The sequence below is a fragment of the Zymoseptoria tritici genome, chromosome 9 (assembly GCF_000219625.1).
Source record: "Zymoseptoria tritici IPO323 chromosome 9, whole genome shotgun sequence".
Taxonomy (NCBI): Eukaryota; Fungi; Ascomycota; class Dothideomycetes; order Mycosphaerellales; family Mycosphaerellaceae; genus Zymoseptoria; species Zymoseptoria tritici.
In genome coordinates, this window is record NC_018210.1 from 2,026,425 (window position 1) to 2,040,440 (window position 14,016).

Here is a 14,016-nt window from a genome sequence, read left to right on the forward strand (position 1 = left end):
GAGGCTTCATTGGATGCTGATCGACCACTACCATCCGTGGCCCTTGCCACTATACGTTGTGCCTGCCCAGTTTCCGCCGAGCGCCCTGAACCCTACACACAAGGTACTTGCGATGCTGACTCGGTCCGGATCCATTGTACCATCATTACTTTATTTCTAGTTCGAGGGAGCTTTATTTGTTAGACTTCCACAACCACATCTGCCACGCCCAAACGCCAATATGGGCTCTACTCAAGAAGTCGATCCACCGGGTCAGGAAACTGTGCCCAACATCATCGACATTCGTTCTGACACTGCCGGCTTTGAGTTGAAGAAACTCATCAAAGACGGACTGAATACCCAGGATGGCAGTGAACGGACTCTCCCGACATTGCTCCTGTACGACAACAAGGGCCTGAAGCTCTTCGAAGACATCACATATCTGGAGGAATACTACTTGACCGGGCAGGAGATTGCCGTGTTGGAGAGGCATGCGGTCAGCATGGCCGAGAGAATCCCGCAGGATGCCATACTGCTTGAATTGGGTAGCGGGTACGGACTGCCGGACGACCCTGGGTGAGGTCGTCAAACTGACATACAACGCAGCAATCTCCGGAAGGTGAAGATCCTTCTCGATGCGCTGGAACGGGCTGAGAAGCGGGTCTCGTACTATGCATTGGACTTGATGCATTCCGAGCTTGTCCGCACTCTCGCCGCGGTGCCAAAGGGCGCCTTCAAGCATGTACAATGCTTTGGTCTGCATGGGACATACGATGATGGTCTTGAATGGCTGAAGAAGCCAGAGAATGCCGAAAAGCCGAAAGCAATCTTGTCGATGGGCTCAAGCATTGGCAACTTCAACCGTGAAGAAGCCGTTGGATTTCTCGCCCAGTTTGCTGGCATCCTCCAGCCGAACGACACGCTGATCATTGGCATCGACGCCTGTCAAGAGCCTGACACAGGTATGCGATGATGAATTCCGTCTGCTATGCCGATTTGGAGCTGGCATTTCTGGTCGCATCAGGCGCATCAGCCGTGCAACGACTTACTGACAACATTACAGTGTATCATGCGTACAATGACAGAGACGGTGTCACACACCAATTCATCATGAATGGACTGTCGCATGCCAACGACTTGCTCGGCTACGAGGCTTTCGCCCCGGACGACTGGCAAGCTATGGGCGAGTACGACACGGTAGGCGAGCGACATCGTGCGTTCGTCATCCCCCAAAAGGACATGCAGATTGAGGGCGTATCTCTCAAGGCTGGCGAGAAGATTCGCATTGAGGAATCGTACAAGTACAACCACGACCAAGCTCTGACCTTGTTCACCAATGCCGGACTGGTTGAAGGAGCGAGGTTCACCAACTCTGCCGGAAGTTATGGTCAGTCTGCCAAATCTACCCCACTTTTTCCCTTACGACAACATTTGTAATGCCCAGAGGATTCCGCCGCTTCCGCCGAGAGCAGAGCACCTTTGATCAGAAATCATTCAAACTAACAACTCATTCATCACAGCTTTGCACATGCTTGCCAAGCCCATCACAGCCATGTTCCCAGTCAAGCCAGAAATGTTCCAACCAGTGCCAAGTCTCAGAGAATGGCAGGATCTCTGGTTGCTTTGGGACAAAGTTACGCGCCAAATGATTCCCAATGAGGAGCTTTTGCACAAACCGATTAAGCTTCGAAATGCATGCATTTTCTATCTGGGCCATATTCCGACGTTCTTCGACATCAAGATCTGCGAGGCTACAGGAATGAAGCCCACGGAGCCGGAGTATTTCCGTAAGATCTTCGAACGAGGCATCGATCCGGACGTCGACAATCCGGAGCATTGCCACGCCCATAGCGAGGTTCCCGACAGCTGGCCGGAGCTGGACGTGATTGTCGAGTATCAGAAGAAGATCCGACAGAGAGTCGTTGATCTGTACGAGTCTGGTCATGCCACCGAAGAATCCTGGACTGGACGAGCGCTATGGCTTGGGTTTGAGCATGAGGTGCAGCACCTTGAGACTCTGCTTTATATGATGGTCCAGAGTGACAAGACTCTGCCGCCTGAGGGTGTGATCAAGCCAGACTTTGAGCAGATGTCAATCCAGGCCGAAAGAGAGTCGGTTCCCAACCAGTGGTTCGATATTCCCGAACAAACTCTTACCCTGGGACTGAACGATCCAGATACACCCGACGGGCCAGTAAGACATTTTGGATGGGATGTTGAGAAGCCTCGGTATACCGTAAAGGTTCCTGCGTTCAAAGCTCAAGCACGACCCATCACGAATGGAGAGTTCGCCAAGTACCTCATCGACAACAACAAAGATGACATCCCTGCTTCATGGATGGACCACAAAGTTTCGGAATCAAATGAAGCAAATGGACTCTCCAACGGCCATGCTGCGTTTCACGCATTCGTCCACGACAAGGCTGTACGTACGGTGTACGGCCCGGTGCCGCTTCGCCTGGCACTCGACTGGCCCGTGTCGGCCTCATACGACGAACTTCATGGCTGCGCCAAGTACATGGGAGGACGCATCCCAACCGTCGAAGAGGCACGCAGCATATACACTTATGCCGCAACGATGAAGAAGACTGACGCTTTGAACGCGCTTGGAAAAACAATCCCTGCAGTCAACGGGTATGTACGAGCGGTGGTGATCCATTGACCTCTTCTAACAACATCCGCAGACATCTCGTGAACGACGGTGTGGAGGAGTCGCCACCACACAAGCCTTCTATCAACGGTTCCGGCGCTGCAGCTGGTCCATCCTCCGAGGAGCTCTACGCCGATCTCTCCACGGCGAACGTAGGCTTCAAATATTGGCACCCCATGCCTGTCACTCCAAATGGCAACAAGCTTGCTGGACAGGGTGAAATGGGTGGTCTGTGGGAGTGGACCAGCTCAGTGCTGGACAAAAGAGAGGGCTTTGAGCCGATGAAATTGTACCCAGCGTACAGCGGTGAGTTGCACGTCGTGCCGCAGAATGGAATGTACGATGGCTGACGTCTTCTAGCCGACTTCTACGACGAGAAGCACAACATCATTGTTGGTGGCTCGTGGGCCACGATGCCTCGATATGCAGGTCGAAAGACTGTGTAAGTTACTTTGCCGTCCGTCTCGAGACACGAGATAAGCGCTGACAGGAGGTGTAGCATCAACTTTTACCAGCGTCGGTACCCATATGCCTTCGCAGGCGTGCGTCTGGTCAAAGACAATTGATTGAAGCAAGTCGATGTGGAGTGGGCTTCGACGACGGACGAGAGGAGCTTTTGGAAAGGTTGTGTATTGATTTCTCTTGCATGTTTCGCGCATGATGGCTATCGAATGACTGTTCACTCGGATCGTACTCATGCTGTGTGATGCTTCAACAACAGTGACCATGTAGGTACTTTCGCAGGACGAGCGGACTTCGATGTGTCTGGCTGGCTTGCAAAACGGGTCGCCGTCATCGGACAGCTGCCGGGCCACCTCCAGGGACCGCTAGTCATACAGGCAACAGGACATGCGCTCGGATAGGCATTGAACTGGCGGATAACGTAGCAGGACATCTCTGGAAGATCAATACATGCTGACAGCGTACAGATCATGCGCAGGACTTCTTGCTGGCGACGACGACAAATACTTTGGCGCGGCATTTCGATCGAATGTCCAGCTACGACAACAAGTCGACTCGACTGCTATCTTATGGTGAGGGGAAACATAACTGCCGTATCAGAAAGTACGGTAGCTAAAGGATCACAGCACAGCAAAGCCGCCGTGGCCCGCGCGTATCCCGCGCGACGATGCATCTATCACATGCAAGAAGGACCCGCCTGGCCGGATCGGTGTAACGTGACAGAATTGACCGCATATCATCCGACGTTGGCATCTCGAACAAGGAATCAAACTGGAACACTTTGCGAGGCAGTCACCCGAATTCGCAGACCACTCGACAGTCGTCCTTGCCCGAACAAACGTCGGACGCCTCAAATCTTGATCCCTGAGGCACTTCACCAAGATACCTTATTCACGCCCCACCAGAGAAAATGTTTCCCGTTGCTCCCCAAACACCGAACATCAACATCCACATACCTCAAACGACAACGCGCGCTCTCGAACACGTCCCGAAATCAGAACCCCTCGACGTGATTCCCCACCAAACCCGTCACCCCTGTCAGTCCTCGCCGGATGCTGCCTACTGCAATCTCGCCGTCAACCTGCAACCTCCAACCATTCCAACAACTGCAACTCGAAACGCAACTCGGCCAAGGTTCTCTGCAGTCGTCCGTCGGCATCTCCATCCCACGTCCACCCGAGTGCGCAACTCTCTCGTCTCTCGCTACATGCAGCAGCGGAAAGCAGCGCCTCTCCGTCCTTCGCTCTTCGTCCCTTCGACTATGCCAACGACTGCCCTCTTTCATCGTCCAGACAATATCAGCACTTCGAGAGTCACCACCACAGCCCACTTCACCAAAAAAAGTCCAGGCAGAAGCGGCGGCCGTCATCTTGGCAAAAGGAGGATCGCCACCATCACAAACCCACAAACACCGACTGCACCGCGGATATGCCTGCTGACCTGTTCAAGTGGGAAGAGAGCGGCGGATTGAGTGCGTAGTGCGCAGACATCCTGTTTGTATCGACTTGCTGGCTGACCATACCTCCAGAGCACCACTGCCCAATCTGCCAAACTCCGCTCTCTCACGACAAATGCCGCACCGTGTGCTTGGGCAATCACGTCGAATGGTGCCATCGCTACCACACCCTGTTCCGAAAGAACTGGAGCTCTCGATGCAGTGCCTGCAAAAAGACAGACGAGCAGCATGAGAAGCGTCACCGTGACATCGCCGAGATTCTGGCGCGGATTGAAAAGCTCAAGGCGGATGAAGAGGCCATAGCCATGATGCTCCTTGGCTCACCAACGGCGACCAAATCACCGAGAACACCGCTCACTGCCACGGCATTGAATATCGTCGAAGGTGTCGACGAACCTACTCCCGGCCTCGATACCCCTAGGACGACCAAGAGGGAAAGGAAAAAGGCGAAGAAGGCGACAAAAGCACTCACTCGAGACAAGGTGGTCACCTCAGCGGACATCCTGCGCGTGGCTGAAGCTTTGCATCCGCAAGCGCAGACTGTTAAGAACGAGCTGGGGGAGCAGACTTTCGACGAGCTGACCGAAGATCTGGAGATCAGGAAGAACTTGAAGTTCAATAAGAGTACCTGCAACACCAAGTCAGCGCGCAGAGACTTCAAGAAAGAGGAGATGAGCATCGATCCGGAAACGACAGCCAGCGAGACGGAGCGATTGTTGGACGTCTTTCAGGTGAACGGGAAGGCTATGGGAAAAGAAGGTGAGCTCGTCAGCGAACTGATCGAGGCCATCAGGAAGGATCTTACCCATCATCACGACGAGCTCCAGAACACCGCCCGGAATAAAGCTAGCTTCTGGCGTTGGGCTAACAAGTCGGCGTATCGTGATCTGGTGGAGAACGGACAGGAGTGGGACTCCAAGGAGCCCGCCAAGAAAGGGGAGGCTTCAGTTGAGGATGAGCGTCGGGACAGTGCAGTGACAGCGGAGGCCGACACCGAGGATGAGGGAGACGTACCACGCAGCGGCAGTATCAACTCAAGCGAGGCCGACTCGGCTGGAACTGGCCTGACGGTACCATCCAGCAAGGCGGCCGCGCCAAAGAAGCCAAAGACGCTGACTTTGGGAACTCCGTCGACGCCGGCCAAGGAAGAGGTCGATCCCGGCTGGACACACGTCGGCAAGAAGGTCCTGGCGCCTCCGATCGGGAAACTGAAGTTGGCCTCAAATGGTGGGCTGCACCATCTCGACCACAAGCCAAAGGGAAAGTTCGGGGCATTGGCCTGGTCGGGCGCAAAACGCTGAAGGGGTGCGTGTAAGGCCGGGAGCTGGTGCGGAAAAAGAGATATGAGTTCATTCGCGAAGAGTTTCGCGAGCATCGAAATTGGCATCTGATTGGCAGTGATAGCACATGCGGCAGCATCTGAGCTGATTTCGACATGACCACTGGAGGCAGATGAGGAGGGAAACAGACAGAGCGTAGGCCACAGCTTGGGCAGTCCTTTACCTTGACAGTTTCCACAAAAGTAACAACGCTCCATTGAATGGAGATGTCCCTTCTTGTGCACAGTGCCTTCTCTGATCCCTTGACATGTGTGAACACAGGAGTGACTGAACAGCTCTGCTCCGGCCTCCTGTCGTACTGGGGCTCGGAGTGCGGGCCGAAGCGGTATCGATAAGTCTTTGCCCTGGTCTCAAGTTCGTTCTCTTCCAAATCAATCTGTGGCGTCAGTCACAACTTTGAAAAATACGCCCGTCTTCCAATTTGAACCGAAGGGCTACCGTAACAGCCCAAGGACCACAGATACAAGCAACACCTCGCTGACCTGCTCACCATGGCCATGTCTATGGACATCGACGGCTCGGTGCCGCTGCCCGCACAGCGCGAAATGACTTCTCCGACAGTACGGACTCTCTCGCCCGCAAGAACTGACCACAACATACTGACTGCTCCTCACAGGTACTATGTTACAACTGCGGTGCTGCGATCGATGGCACACAGGCCGCGGGTGCCATCTGTACCGACTGTCTCAAACTGACCATGGATGTTACGCAAGGAATCGAACGAGACGGCATCCTACTCATGTGCAGAGATTGCGACAGATGGCTCTCGCCGCCAACGTCCTGGGTTGTCGCCGCTCCCGAATCGAGAGAACTCCTCGCGCTTTGTCTACGAAAACTCAGAGGACTTCACAAGACACGGATAATAGACGCCTCGTTCATCTGGACCGAGCCGCATTCGAGACGAATCAAAGTCAAGATCACAGTACAACAAGAGGCGATGCAAGGTGCGATATTACAGCAAACTTTCGACGTCGAGTTTGTCCAGCAATACAAGCAGTGCCCCGACTGCCAGAAGTCATTCACACATAACACATGGAGCTCGGTCGTGCAAGTGCGACAAAAGGTCCCTCACAAGAGGACTTTCCTCTACCTCGAACAGCTCATCCTCAAACAAGGTGCTCACAAGGACACGATCAACATCAAAGAGGTGCACAATGGTATTGATTTCTACTTTGCGGCGAAAAACCAGGCGGAGAAGTTTTGCGATTTCCTCAACTCCGTCACACCAGTGCGGACGAAGAAGGCGCAGGAGCTGATTTCCATGGACACCCACACCTCTGTCAGGTCGTATAAGTTCACATTCTCATGTGAGCTCGTGCCGATCTGCAAGGACGATCTGGTTGCGCTGCCGCCGAAGCTGGCGAAGGCGATTGGAAACATCTCTCCGCTCGTTCTTTGTCATCGCATCGGAACGGCGGTGAATGTCATCGATCCGAATACCCTCCAGACTGCCGACCTCAGCACGCCGATCTACTGGAGAACACCCTTTGCACCCCTCGCAGACGTCCAGCAGCTCATCGAATTCGTTGTCATGGATATCGAGCCCATCGGCCCTGCAAAAGGTCGCTTCCTCCTGGCGGAAGCCACTGTCTGCAGGTCGTCAGATCTTGGTGTAAACGACACAACATACCTCATTCGCACACATTTGGGAGGAATTCTTCACGCTGGAGATACCGCCATGGGATACCTCCTTTCTGGAACACAATTCAATAACCCCAACTACGAGGCGCTTGAGGAGTCAAAGCAGTATTCCGGCACAATCCCAGATGTGATACTGGTGAAGAAGCACTACGAGCGCCGCAAGAAGAAGAGCGCCAATACACGCAACTGGAAGCTGAAGCGCATGGCGCGTGAGGAGGGTGATATGAAGCCGAGGAAGCAAGATCAGGACCGTGATGAGATTGACTACGAGCAGTTCTTGCAGGATCTCGAGGCTGATCCTGAGTTGAGAGCTGGCATGAACATGTACAAGCAACAACGGGAGCTTGATGCTATCAGTGAGATGGAGACGGACGATGGAGAGGATGATGGTTTGGAGATTCCGATGGACCAGCTGATTGATGAGATGGAGGATATGGGCATGGAGGAGGATAGTGATGATGAATAAGGAAAAGGAGAAGGCGAGCAAGGAATTACGCAGACAGGCGCGCAGAGGCGCAAAGACCACGCGCCTTGAGGCAAATTGCTGGGAAAGCCCTCTGTCCAAGACACTACGGCTCGGCGCGATATGGATGTCGTCTCGAATATCGAGAGAATCTGTCAAGTTACAGGTGCGGGCACAGTCTGAAGGATCCGTAGGTCGAGGACGAACGATAAGCGTTGCGAGTCCTCGACTCTTCGTTATGTCAACTCTTCATGCGACGGCATTACTCCCAGCCTCTCTCAATCGAAGGCACATGTTGAGGGCTGCACTTGGTACTCTTGGCCATTCGTCGTCGACTTGGCCCTTATGGTGAAGTGGCGACACGACGGTCTCAAACATGGCGACTAGGAGATACGAGTCGATCAACGCGTTCGCGTGTGCTTGCTGTTTCTAGTGCCCGTTCAAATCGTAGTGGTGGTGTAATAAAAACGAGAGTCTCCTTCATTCATATCGGATCGTCCGGACTTATCGCCGATAACTGCAGCGTCATTTTGGCACGGCGTCCAACCTCGAGGATCCACCACTCGCGCCCTCATTCGAACATCATCACTCGTCCACATTCTTGTCTGCGCCGGTGGTTTGTGGTTTCTCTGCATTTTGCTGAAGATCGCTATTATTCTTCTTAACCTTGCAACGCGCCGAACTGCTCACCACTCGCTTCACTTCCAACAATCCGCTCGCGATACCAGTACTGACCTACTGGCAATCAGCAGCAGCGGCCACGGAAGCTACAACATCAGACGCAGCGGCTCTCATATCCAACCCTCTGGCTGAAGCATTACTCGGAAACCAGACAAGCGCGAGCGTCAGGGCTCCAACGCTCTCGAGTCGAGGCATTGTGAAGCTCGAGGACGTTTCAGACCAGGAAAGAGGCGTTAGTTGGTGAATAAGGACAAGCGCAGTTTCAACATGGCCTCGCAGCCAGAGGCGGACACAGTCGCTGGCGCCGCTTCGTCGACGAACGTGGGTGTCGAAACACCTCGAAAAGAACAGCCTCATACCACCGCAGGAGCCACCGCCGCCGTCGATATGAACGACCCAGCCATACCACTACCAGACAGGACGCCCGCACCCACATCAACAGCCCTCGATGTCCCCTCAAGCTCTCCGCAGCTCACTCGAACACAGACCGAAGCTCTGGGACCAGCCACCGATGCACCGATCGCACATCCAACCTCAGCGCCAACCGGCCCAACCCTCAACATCTCCCTCATGCTCACGACTGGCGCACGGCATCCATACAAAGTCGACGAAAGATATCTGCGCAACCGCAAAGTCGAGGCACGGACAACGGGCGGTGACTTTGACCCGAGGGAATTGAGTGGCTATCAGCTCAAAGAGCTCATCTGGACGGATTGGAGGAATGAGTGGGACCCACGACCGGCGAGTCCGAGCAGTATACGGTTGATTTTGATGGGGAGGATGATTGAGGATAAGGGTGTGCTAAAAGGTGAGTAGGCATGGAGGGGGAGACGTGGCGTGGGAGTGACAATGTGCTGACTGAGGTGTGTCTCCTTGCTGCAGACTTTCCGTTCAAGATGGATACTACGAATGTGGTTCATATGACTGTGAAGCCGGCTGACTTGATTGACGACGACGACGCTGCGGCGAAGAGCACCGGTAAGGGTGGTGTTTTGCGAGCACAAGATGGGGAGGATAGCGGAGCTGGGTGCCGTTGTGTTGTTCAATGAGCGTGGGCAATGATTTGAGTAGGCGGAGTCTGTCAGACTGAGATTATGGGCAGTCGGAGCAATTCGTCGCTGGTAAGAGTGAGGTACGTGTAAGAATCCAGCTGGTCTCACAGACGGCATGGAAGTGCTGAGGTGCGGACGCACTGAGCAGAAGAGCAAGACGACGAAAGCGCCTAACAGCGGCGCTGCGTTTCTTTAACCCGCGTGTTTGCGAAGCAGTCATTTCAGTTGGGCATGGGTTTGGGCGGCGTTAGTACAGCGACTGGGCATAGATATCGGAGTCTCGTGTTCCATGATGAAATGATCCATCCACGACTTTATCGCTCTCAATCCTCTTGCACTTCGATGTGGAGACTGACGTTGTGATGCCAGACAAAGGGAGTGCAAGACGTGCAAGATGTGCGACACTGAATCGGACTCTATTCGTACTAATGCACATGGTGAATGCAGCCGAAAGCAAGAGACGGATCACCTTCGCAGTCCGTCGTCTATCGGCCGTGTTGTTGTACAGCAAAGGCCATCCTCCGCAACCTTCCTCGATGAGCAGGACTCCTCAACGTTCCATCCGTATCGTGACACTTCTTCGTCCTCCGACCAGCGATCCCATCTACCAGTTCATCCTGAAACGTCCCTCCATCTCCGTGTGGAAATCGGGCATCTCCCTCATCTCTTCACCAGTGAACACATCCTCCCAGCCCATCTCCGTATCTCTACCAGACAAGATATCCGCGTGCAGACCAGCAGTACCACCTCCCTGGAGCATGGCTGGCCGCCACTCGCCAGCGCGCACAATGCTCAACTCCATCTGACGCTTCACGGGCTCCGCGATGCCGAACTGACGACGCAAGAGCGACATCTTGAGGCCTTCTTGCTGGGCACGCCAGTTGGCCAGGCGGGATTCGAGAGGGTGTGCGGAGGAGATGTCGGCGGAGGAGAAGGTGGTGGATTTGGGCGCGGGCGTGCTGAGGGCGAGGTTGGAGCGGAGGGTATCGTGGACGCCGGGAGCAGAGGGTGCGCCGAGAGAGGGTGATGTAAGGGTGGAGTGTGCGGTTGATGGAACGATGCGGAGAGACTGTGAGGTGGGTGTTAGTCGTGTGATGAGGTGCAGGTGAGGCAGAGGGACGGACCATGATGGTGAGGAGCGCGGAGTGATTACTGTGGTTGGCAGACGTTCGTGTGGTATGTGTGTGTCGTAGTGAGATTCGTCGGTTTGATGGCGTTGATGTATTGTGGGTGGGATGATGGTCGTGGTTGATGGTGGTGGATGTTTGGTTGATGGAAGTGAGTTGTCGCCGATCGGAGCTTCACAAGCCGGAGCACGCGTGAAGCTGCTGCAGGCAGGCACCGAGTGACGATGCCCCCAACGCCAAGACTTGAGGAGTGCAACAACTCCGACAATACCTTACTTCTCCTGTTTTGATATCTGGGCTGTACGATTGATCGGCGAGTCTTGCCAACTTGCCTGTACGACTGTATAGCACATCTGCTACCTTATCGGTAAGCCCATTTATCATGTCCTACTATCGTACTTCGAAGACTCCATGGCATATACCAGTCAACCTACACGCCCTCGTCCACGCAGAGGACGCCCTTCTGGTGATGAGACACAGTCACTGTTCAACGGCACATCAAACGGACTATACAGCACTCGTTGTTGTGGATCTAAATTAGCATTCTAAGCCAACATCCGGAAAGAGAATCGAAACAACATATACAACATTTCAAATCGTGAACATTCTCATCATCAGACTCTCCACCTAAGCCTTGGTCTCCTTCTGAATCTTCCAGCCTTGGTAGTCGTTCTCCAAGCTCTTGTGTAGGGAGTCGACGTACTCGACCATGCCGCCGGACCAGTTGAGAGGCTCGACCTTGCGGCCGGGAATGTTGGCGCCCTGGTACCAGGACTTGGCCTGTGGGAAGAGAGAGGCGTCCCACTTCTCGTTCATCTGTGGGTGGTGTCAGCGAGATGTTCCACTTGGATGTTGATGTTCGATGTTGCTCACCCTCTTGCACCAGTCGGCCTCAGCTTCGTCGGTAGCCTCAACACGGGTGATACCATCCTTCTGAACTCGCTTCATCAACTCCTCGATCCACTCGGCCTGGAACTGGGTGCAGCTAGGTCCATTGGAGAAGGCAGTAGGTGCCTGTGGACCGTAGCAGAAGAACATGTTGGGGAAGCCAGGAATGGCAATTCTGTACACAAGTCAGCATGTATGCGGTGATGAGAGAACCTCCACGGAGATTTCTTGTTCACAACTCACCCCATGGATGTCTTGCATCCGTCCTTCCAGTGGTTGGCAATGGTCTGACCCTTGTTGTCTTGAATGTTGAGCTGGCCAAGCGAGCCAGTGACCGAATCGAAGCCTGTAGCAAGGATCAAGATATCAATCTCCTGCAGGCCCTTCGGTGTGACAAGACCCTCGGCCTTGACATCTTCGATGGGATTCTCGTTGACGTCGATGATGGTCACGTTGTCGGCGTCGACAACCTCGTAGAAGCGCTGCTCGAGACTGGGGCGCTTTGTTCCCCATGGGTGAGGTGGGACCTCTGGTGCAAGGATCTTCTGCTTCTCCTCATCCTTGACGCGAGCGAGGACCTTCTTCCTCCAGAACTTGTATGCCTCCATGTTGGCTTCATTGTCGAAGAGCATGTCCTTGTAGGTGCTGAGCCAGTATCGGAAGCCGCCCTCTTGCCATAGCTGTGTCTTAAGTTAGCAAGGCTCACCTCAGGAGAGCGCCCAGGTACGTGCCTTTTCATAGAACTGCTCTCTCTGCTCTGGGGTATCGTCGAATGTGTTCTTCTCGGCAAAGTCGTAGGTGAAGCCAGCAAACGTGCTGCGGGTGTCGTTGATGAGCTTCTCGTATGTTCCATCCTTCTTCTTCCTCTCTTCCTCTTCTTGATCCAATGGGTGCTGGTTCATTGGTAGGCACATGTTGGGAGTTCGCTGGTAGACGGTGAGGTGCTTCACCTTGGGCCCGATCTCTTGGATAGTCTGGATGCCGGAAGCTCCTGTACCAACGACCGCAACACGCTTGCCCTTGAGGCTGACATTGTGCTGTGGCCATTTCGCCGTGTGGAATACGTCACCCTTGAAGTTGCTCAAGCCAGGGAAGGGAGGGGAGTAATGCTTGGAAGCGAATCCGATATTGGGCATGAACCAGCGGCAGCGGATGGTCGTCTCGTCGGTGCACTCGATCAACCAGGTATTCGTCTTCTCGTCGAAGTTGGCGTGCTCCACACACTTGTTGTATGTACTGTAACTAGTCAATCGACGATGGACTCGGAGATTCGAGTACAACTCACGTGTGCTTGCTCACGCCCCACTTCTTGTCGACATGCTCAAAGTATCTCCTGAGCTCCGGGCCGCCAGGATAACGTTCTTTGTAGGTGAAGTCCTCCCAAAGCTCTTTGTCGAAGAGCTGATAGATCGGGGTATCCGAGTCGACGCGAGCACCTGGGTAGCAGTTCCTACAGTCAAGTTAGCCTCGACGAAAGGAACAGTGGTCAAGCTGTTCTCCCTGATTGCTACTCACCAGTACCAGATACCGCCAGCAGCAGCACCCTTCTCATAGATGGAGACCGAAAGTCCCAACTTGCGGAGTCTGTTGAGAAGAGTGTATGTAGCGAATCCTGCTCCGACGAGGAGCACGTCCCTGAATGATATGGTCAGTTTGCCGTCTGCTGTGTTACAACGCTGTTCCACTCACGTATAAGGAACGTCTGGCTCTCCAACGGAACCCATCTTGTATGGCGAAGACTTGATTCGATAGGCGAGGCTCTGCGATTGGGGAACTTTGCGTTCAATCGTGAAGTCTTGTGAGGAACGGAAGGTGTATAACGATCTCAAGAAAAGCAATCTCTCTTACCCCTCCCTGTCCGAGGACATGGCCTCAACATATACTCCACGGCGGGTCCGAAGTTTCCATATTGGGTCGACTGAACCGTCTGCCAACATAGAAAGGCGGGGGAGGGGTTCGCGGCCAGGCGGCGTAGGGAGCCGGACGTCGTCAGACCTTCCCGATCTGCGTCAACCCCGTGGGGCTCTCGTACCAAGCTCCTGCTCGTTGCGCCAGCAGATTGGCTGCGAAGGGTCGCGCGGAAGCAGATGCGGGGTGCTCACCAGCTTCGCGGAACTAGCGCGCAGGCGAGTGATCAGCTCGTCCCGGCGAAACGGAAGCGCCAACGACTGTCGTGTTACTATTGAAAGTGGCTCATGGAGATGTCCAGTCCTATTCCACATCTGGGATGTCAACGACTCGGTTGAGCGGAGTGGGAGGAACATGATTGCTGGCCGG

General features: G+C 54.2%; 6 protein-coding genes across 6 annotated transcripts; 4 read left to right on the top strand and 2 right to left on the bottom strand.

The window, feature by feature from the left end:
- Window positions 1-220: 220 nt before the first annotated feature.
- MYCGRDRAFT_75935 (uncharacterized protein) lies at window positions 221-3,195 on the top strand (the record flags this gene model as incomplete). Its single annotated transcript, XM_003849492.1, has 7 exons — window positions 221-531; window positions 586-941; window positions 1,043-1,366; window positions 1,500-2,613; window positions 2,664-2,935; window positions 2,990-3,071; window positions 3,129-3,195. 7 exons carry the CDS (start codon window positions 221-223, stop codon window positions 3,193-3,195), a joined length of 2,526 nt encoding a protein of 841 aa, XP_003849540.1.
- A 110-nt stretch (window positions 3,196-3,305) lies between these two features.
- Window positions 3,306-4,122, top strand: MYCGRDRAFT_105805 (uncharacterized protein; the record flags this gene model as incomplete). Its single annotated transcript, XM_003849493.1, has 3 exons — window positions 3,306-3,357; window positions 3,559-3,663; window positions 3,718-4,122. 2 exons carry the CDS (start codon window positions 3,562-3,564, stop codon window positions 4,102-4,104), a joined length of 489 nt encoding a protein of 162 aa, XP_003849541.1.
- A 2,156-nt stretch (window positions 4,123-6,278) lies between these two features.
- MYCGRDRAFT_75941 (uncharacterized protein) lies at window positions 6,279-7,994 on the top strand (the record flags this gene model as incomplete). The annotated part of the gene is made up of 2 exons (XM_003849494.1): window positions 6,279-6,447; window positions 6,504-7,994. 2 exons carry the CDS (start codon window positions 6,379-6,381, stop codon window positions 7,992-7,994), a joined length of 1,560 nt encoding a protein of 519 aa, XP_003849542.1.
- A 630-nt stretch (window positions 7,995-8,624) lies between these two features.
- Window positions 8,625-9,721, top strand: MYCGRDRAFT_75944 (uncharacterized protein; the record flags this gene model as incomplete). The annotated part of the gene is made up of 2 exons (XM_003849495.1): window positions 8,625-9,480; window positions 9,555-9,721. 2 exons carry the CDS (start codon window positions 8,940-8,942, stop codon window positions 9,719-9,721), a joined length of 708 nt encoding a protein of 235 aa, XP_003849543.1.
- A 607-nt stretch (window positions 9,722-10,328) lies between these two features.
- Window positions 10,329-10,851, bottom strand: MYCGRDRAFT_95977 (uncharacterized protein; the record flags this gene model as incomplete). Its single annotated transcript, XM_003849517.1, has 2 exons — window positions 10,329-10,793; window positions 10,849-10,851. The coding sequence occupies 2 exons, from the start codon at window positions 10,849-10,851 to the stop codon at window positions 10,329-10,331; spliced, it is 468 nt and encodes a 155-aa protein (XP_003849565.1).
- A 627-nt stretch (window positions 10,852-11,478) lies between these two features.
- On the bottom strand, window positions 11,479-13,625 carry MYCGRDRAFT_75949 (uncharacterized protein; the record flags this gene model as incomplete). Its single annotated transcript, XM_003849516.1, has 7 exons — window positions 11,479-11,667; window positions 11,725-11,914; window positions 11,983-12,419; window positions 12,471-12,975; window positions 13,025-13,189; window positions 13,255-13,374; window positions 13,429-13,625. 7 exons carry the CDS (start codon window positions 13,461-13,463, stop codon window positions 11,479-11,481), a joined length of 1,641 nt encoding a protein of 546 aa, XP_003849564.1.
- Window positions 13,626-14,016: the final 391 nt, after the last annotated feature.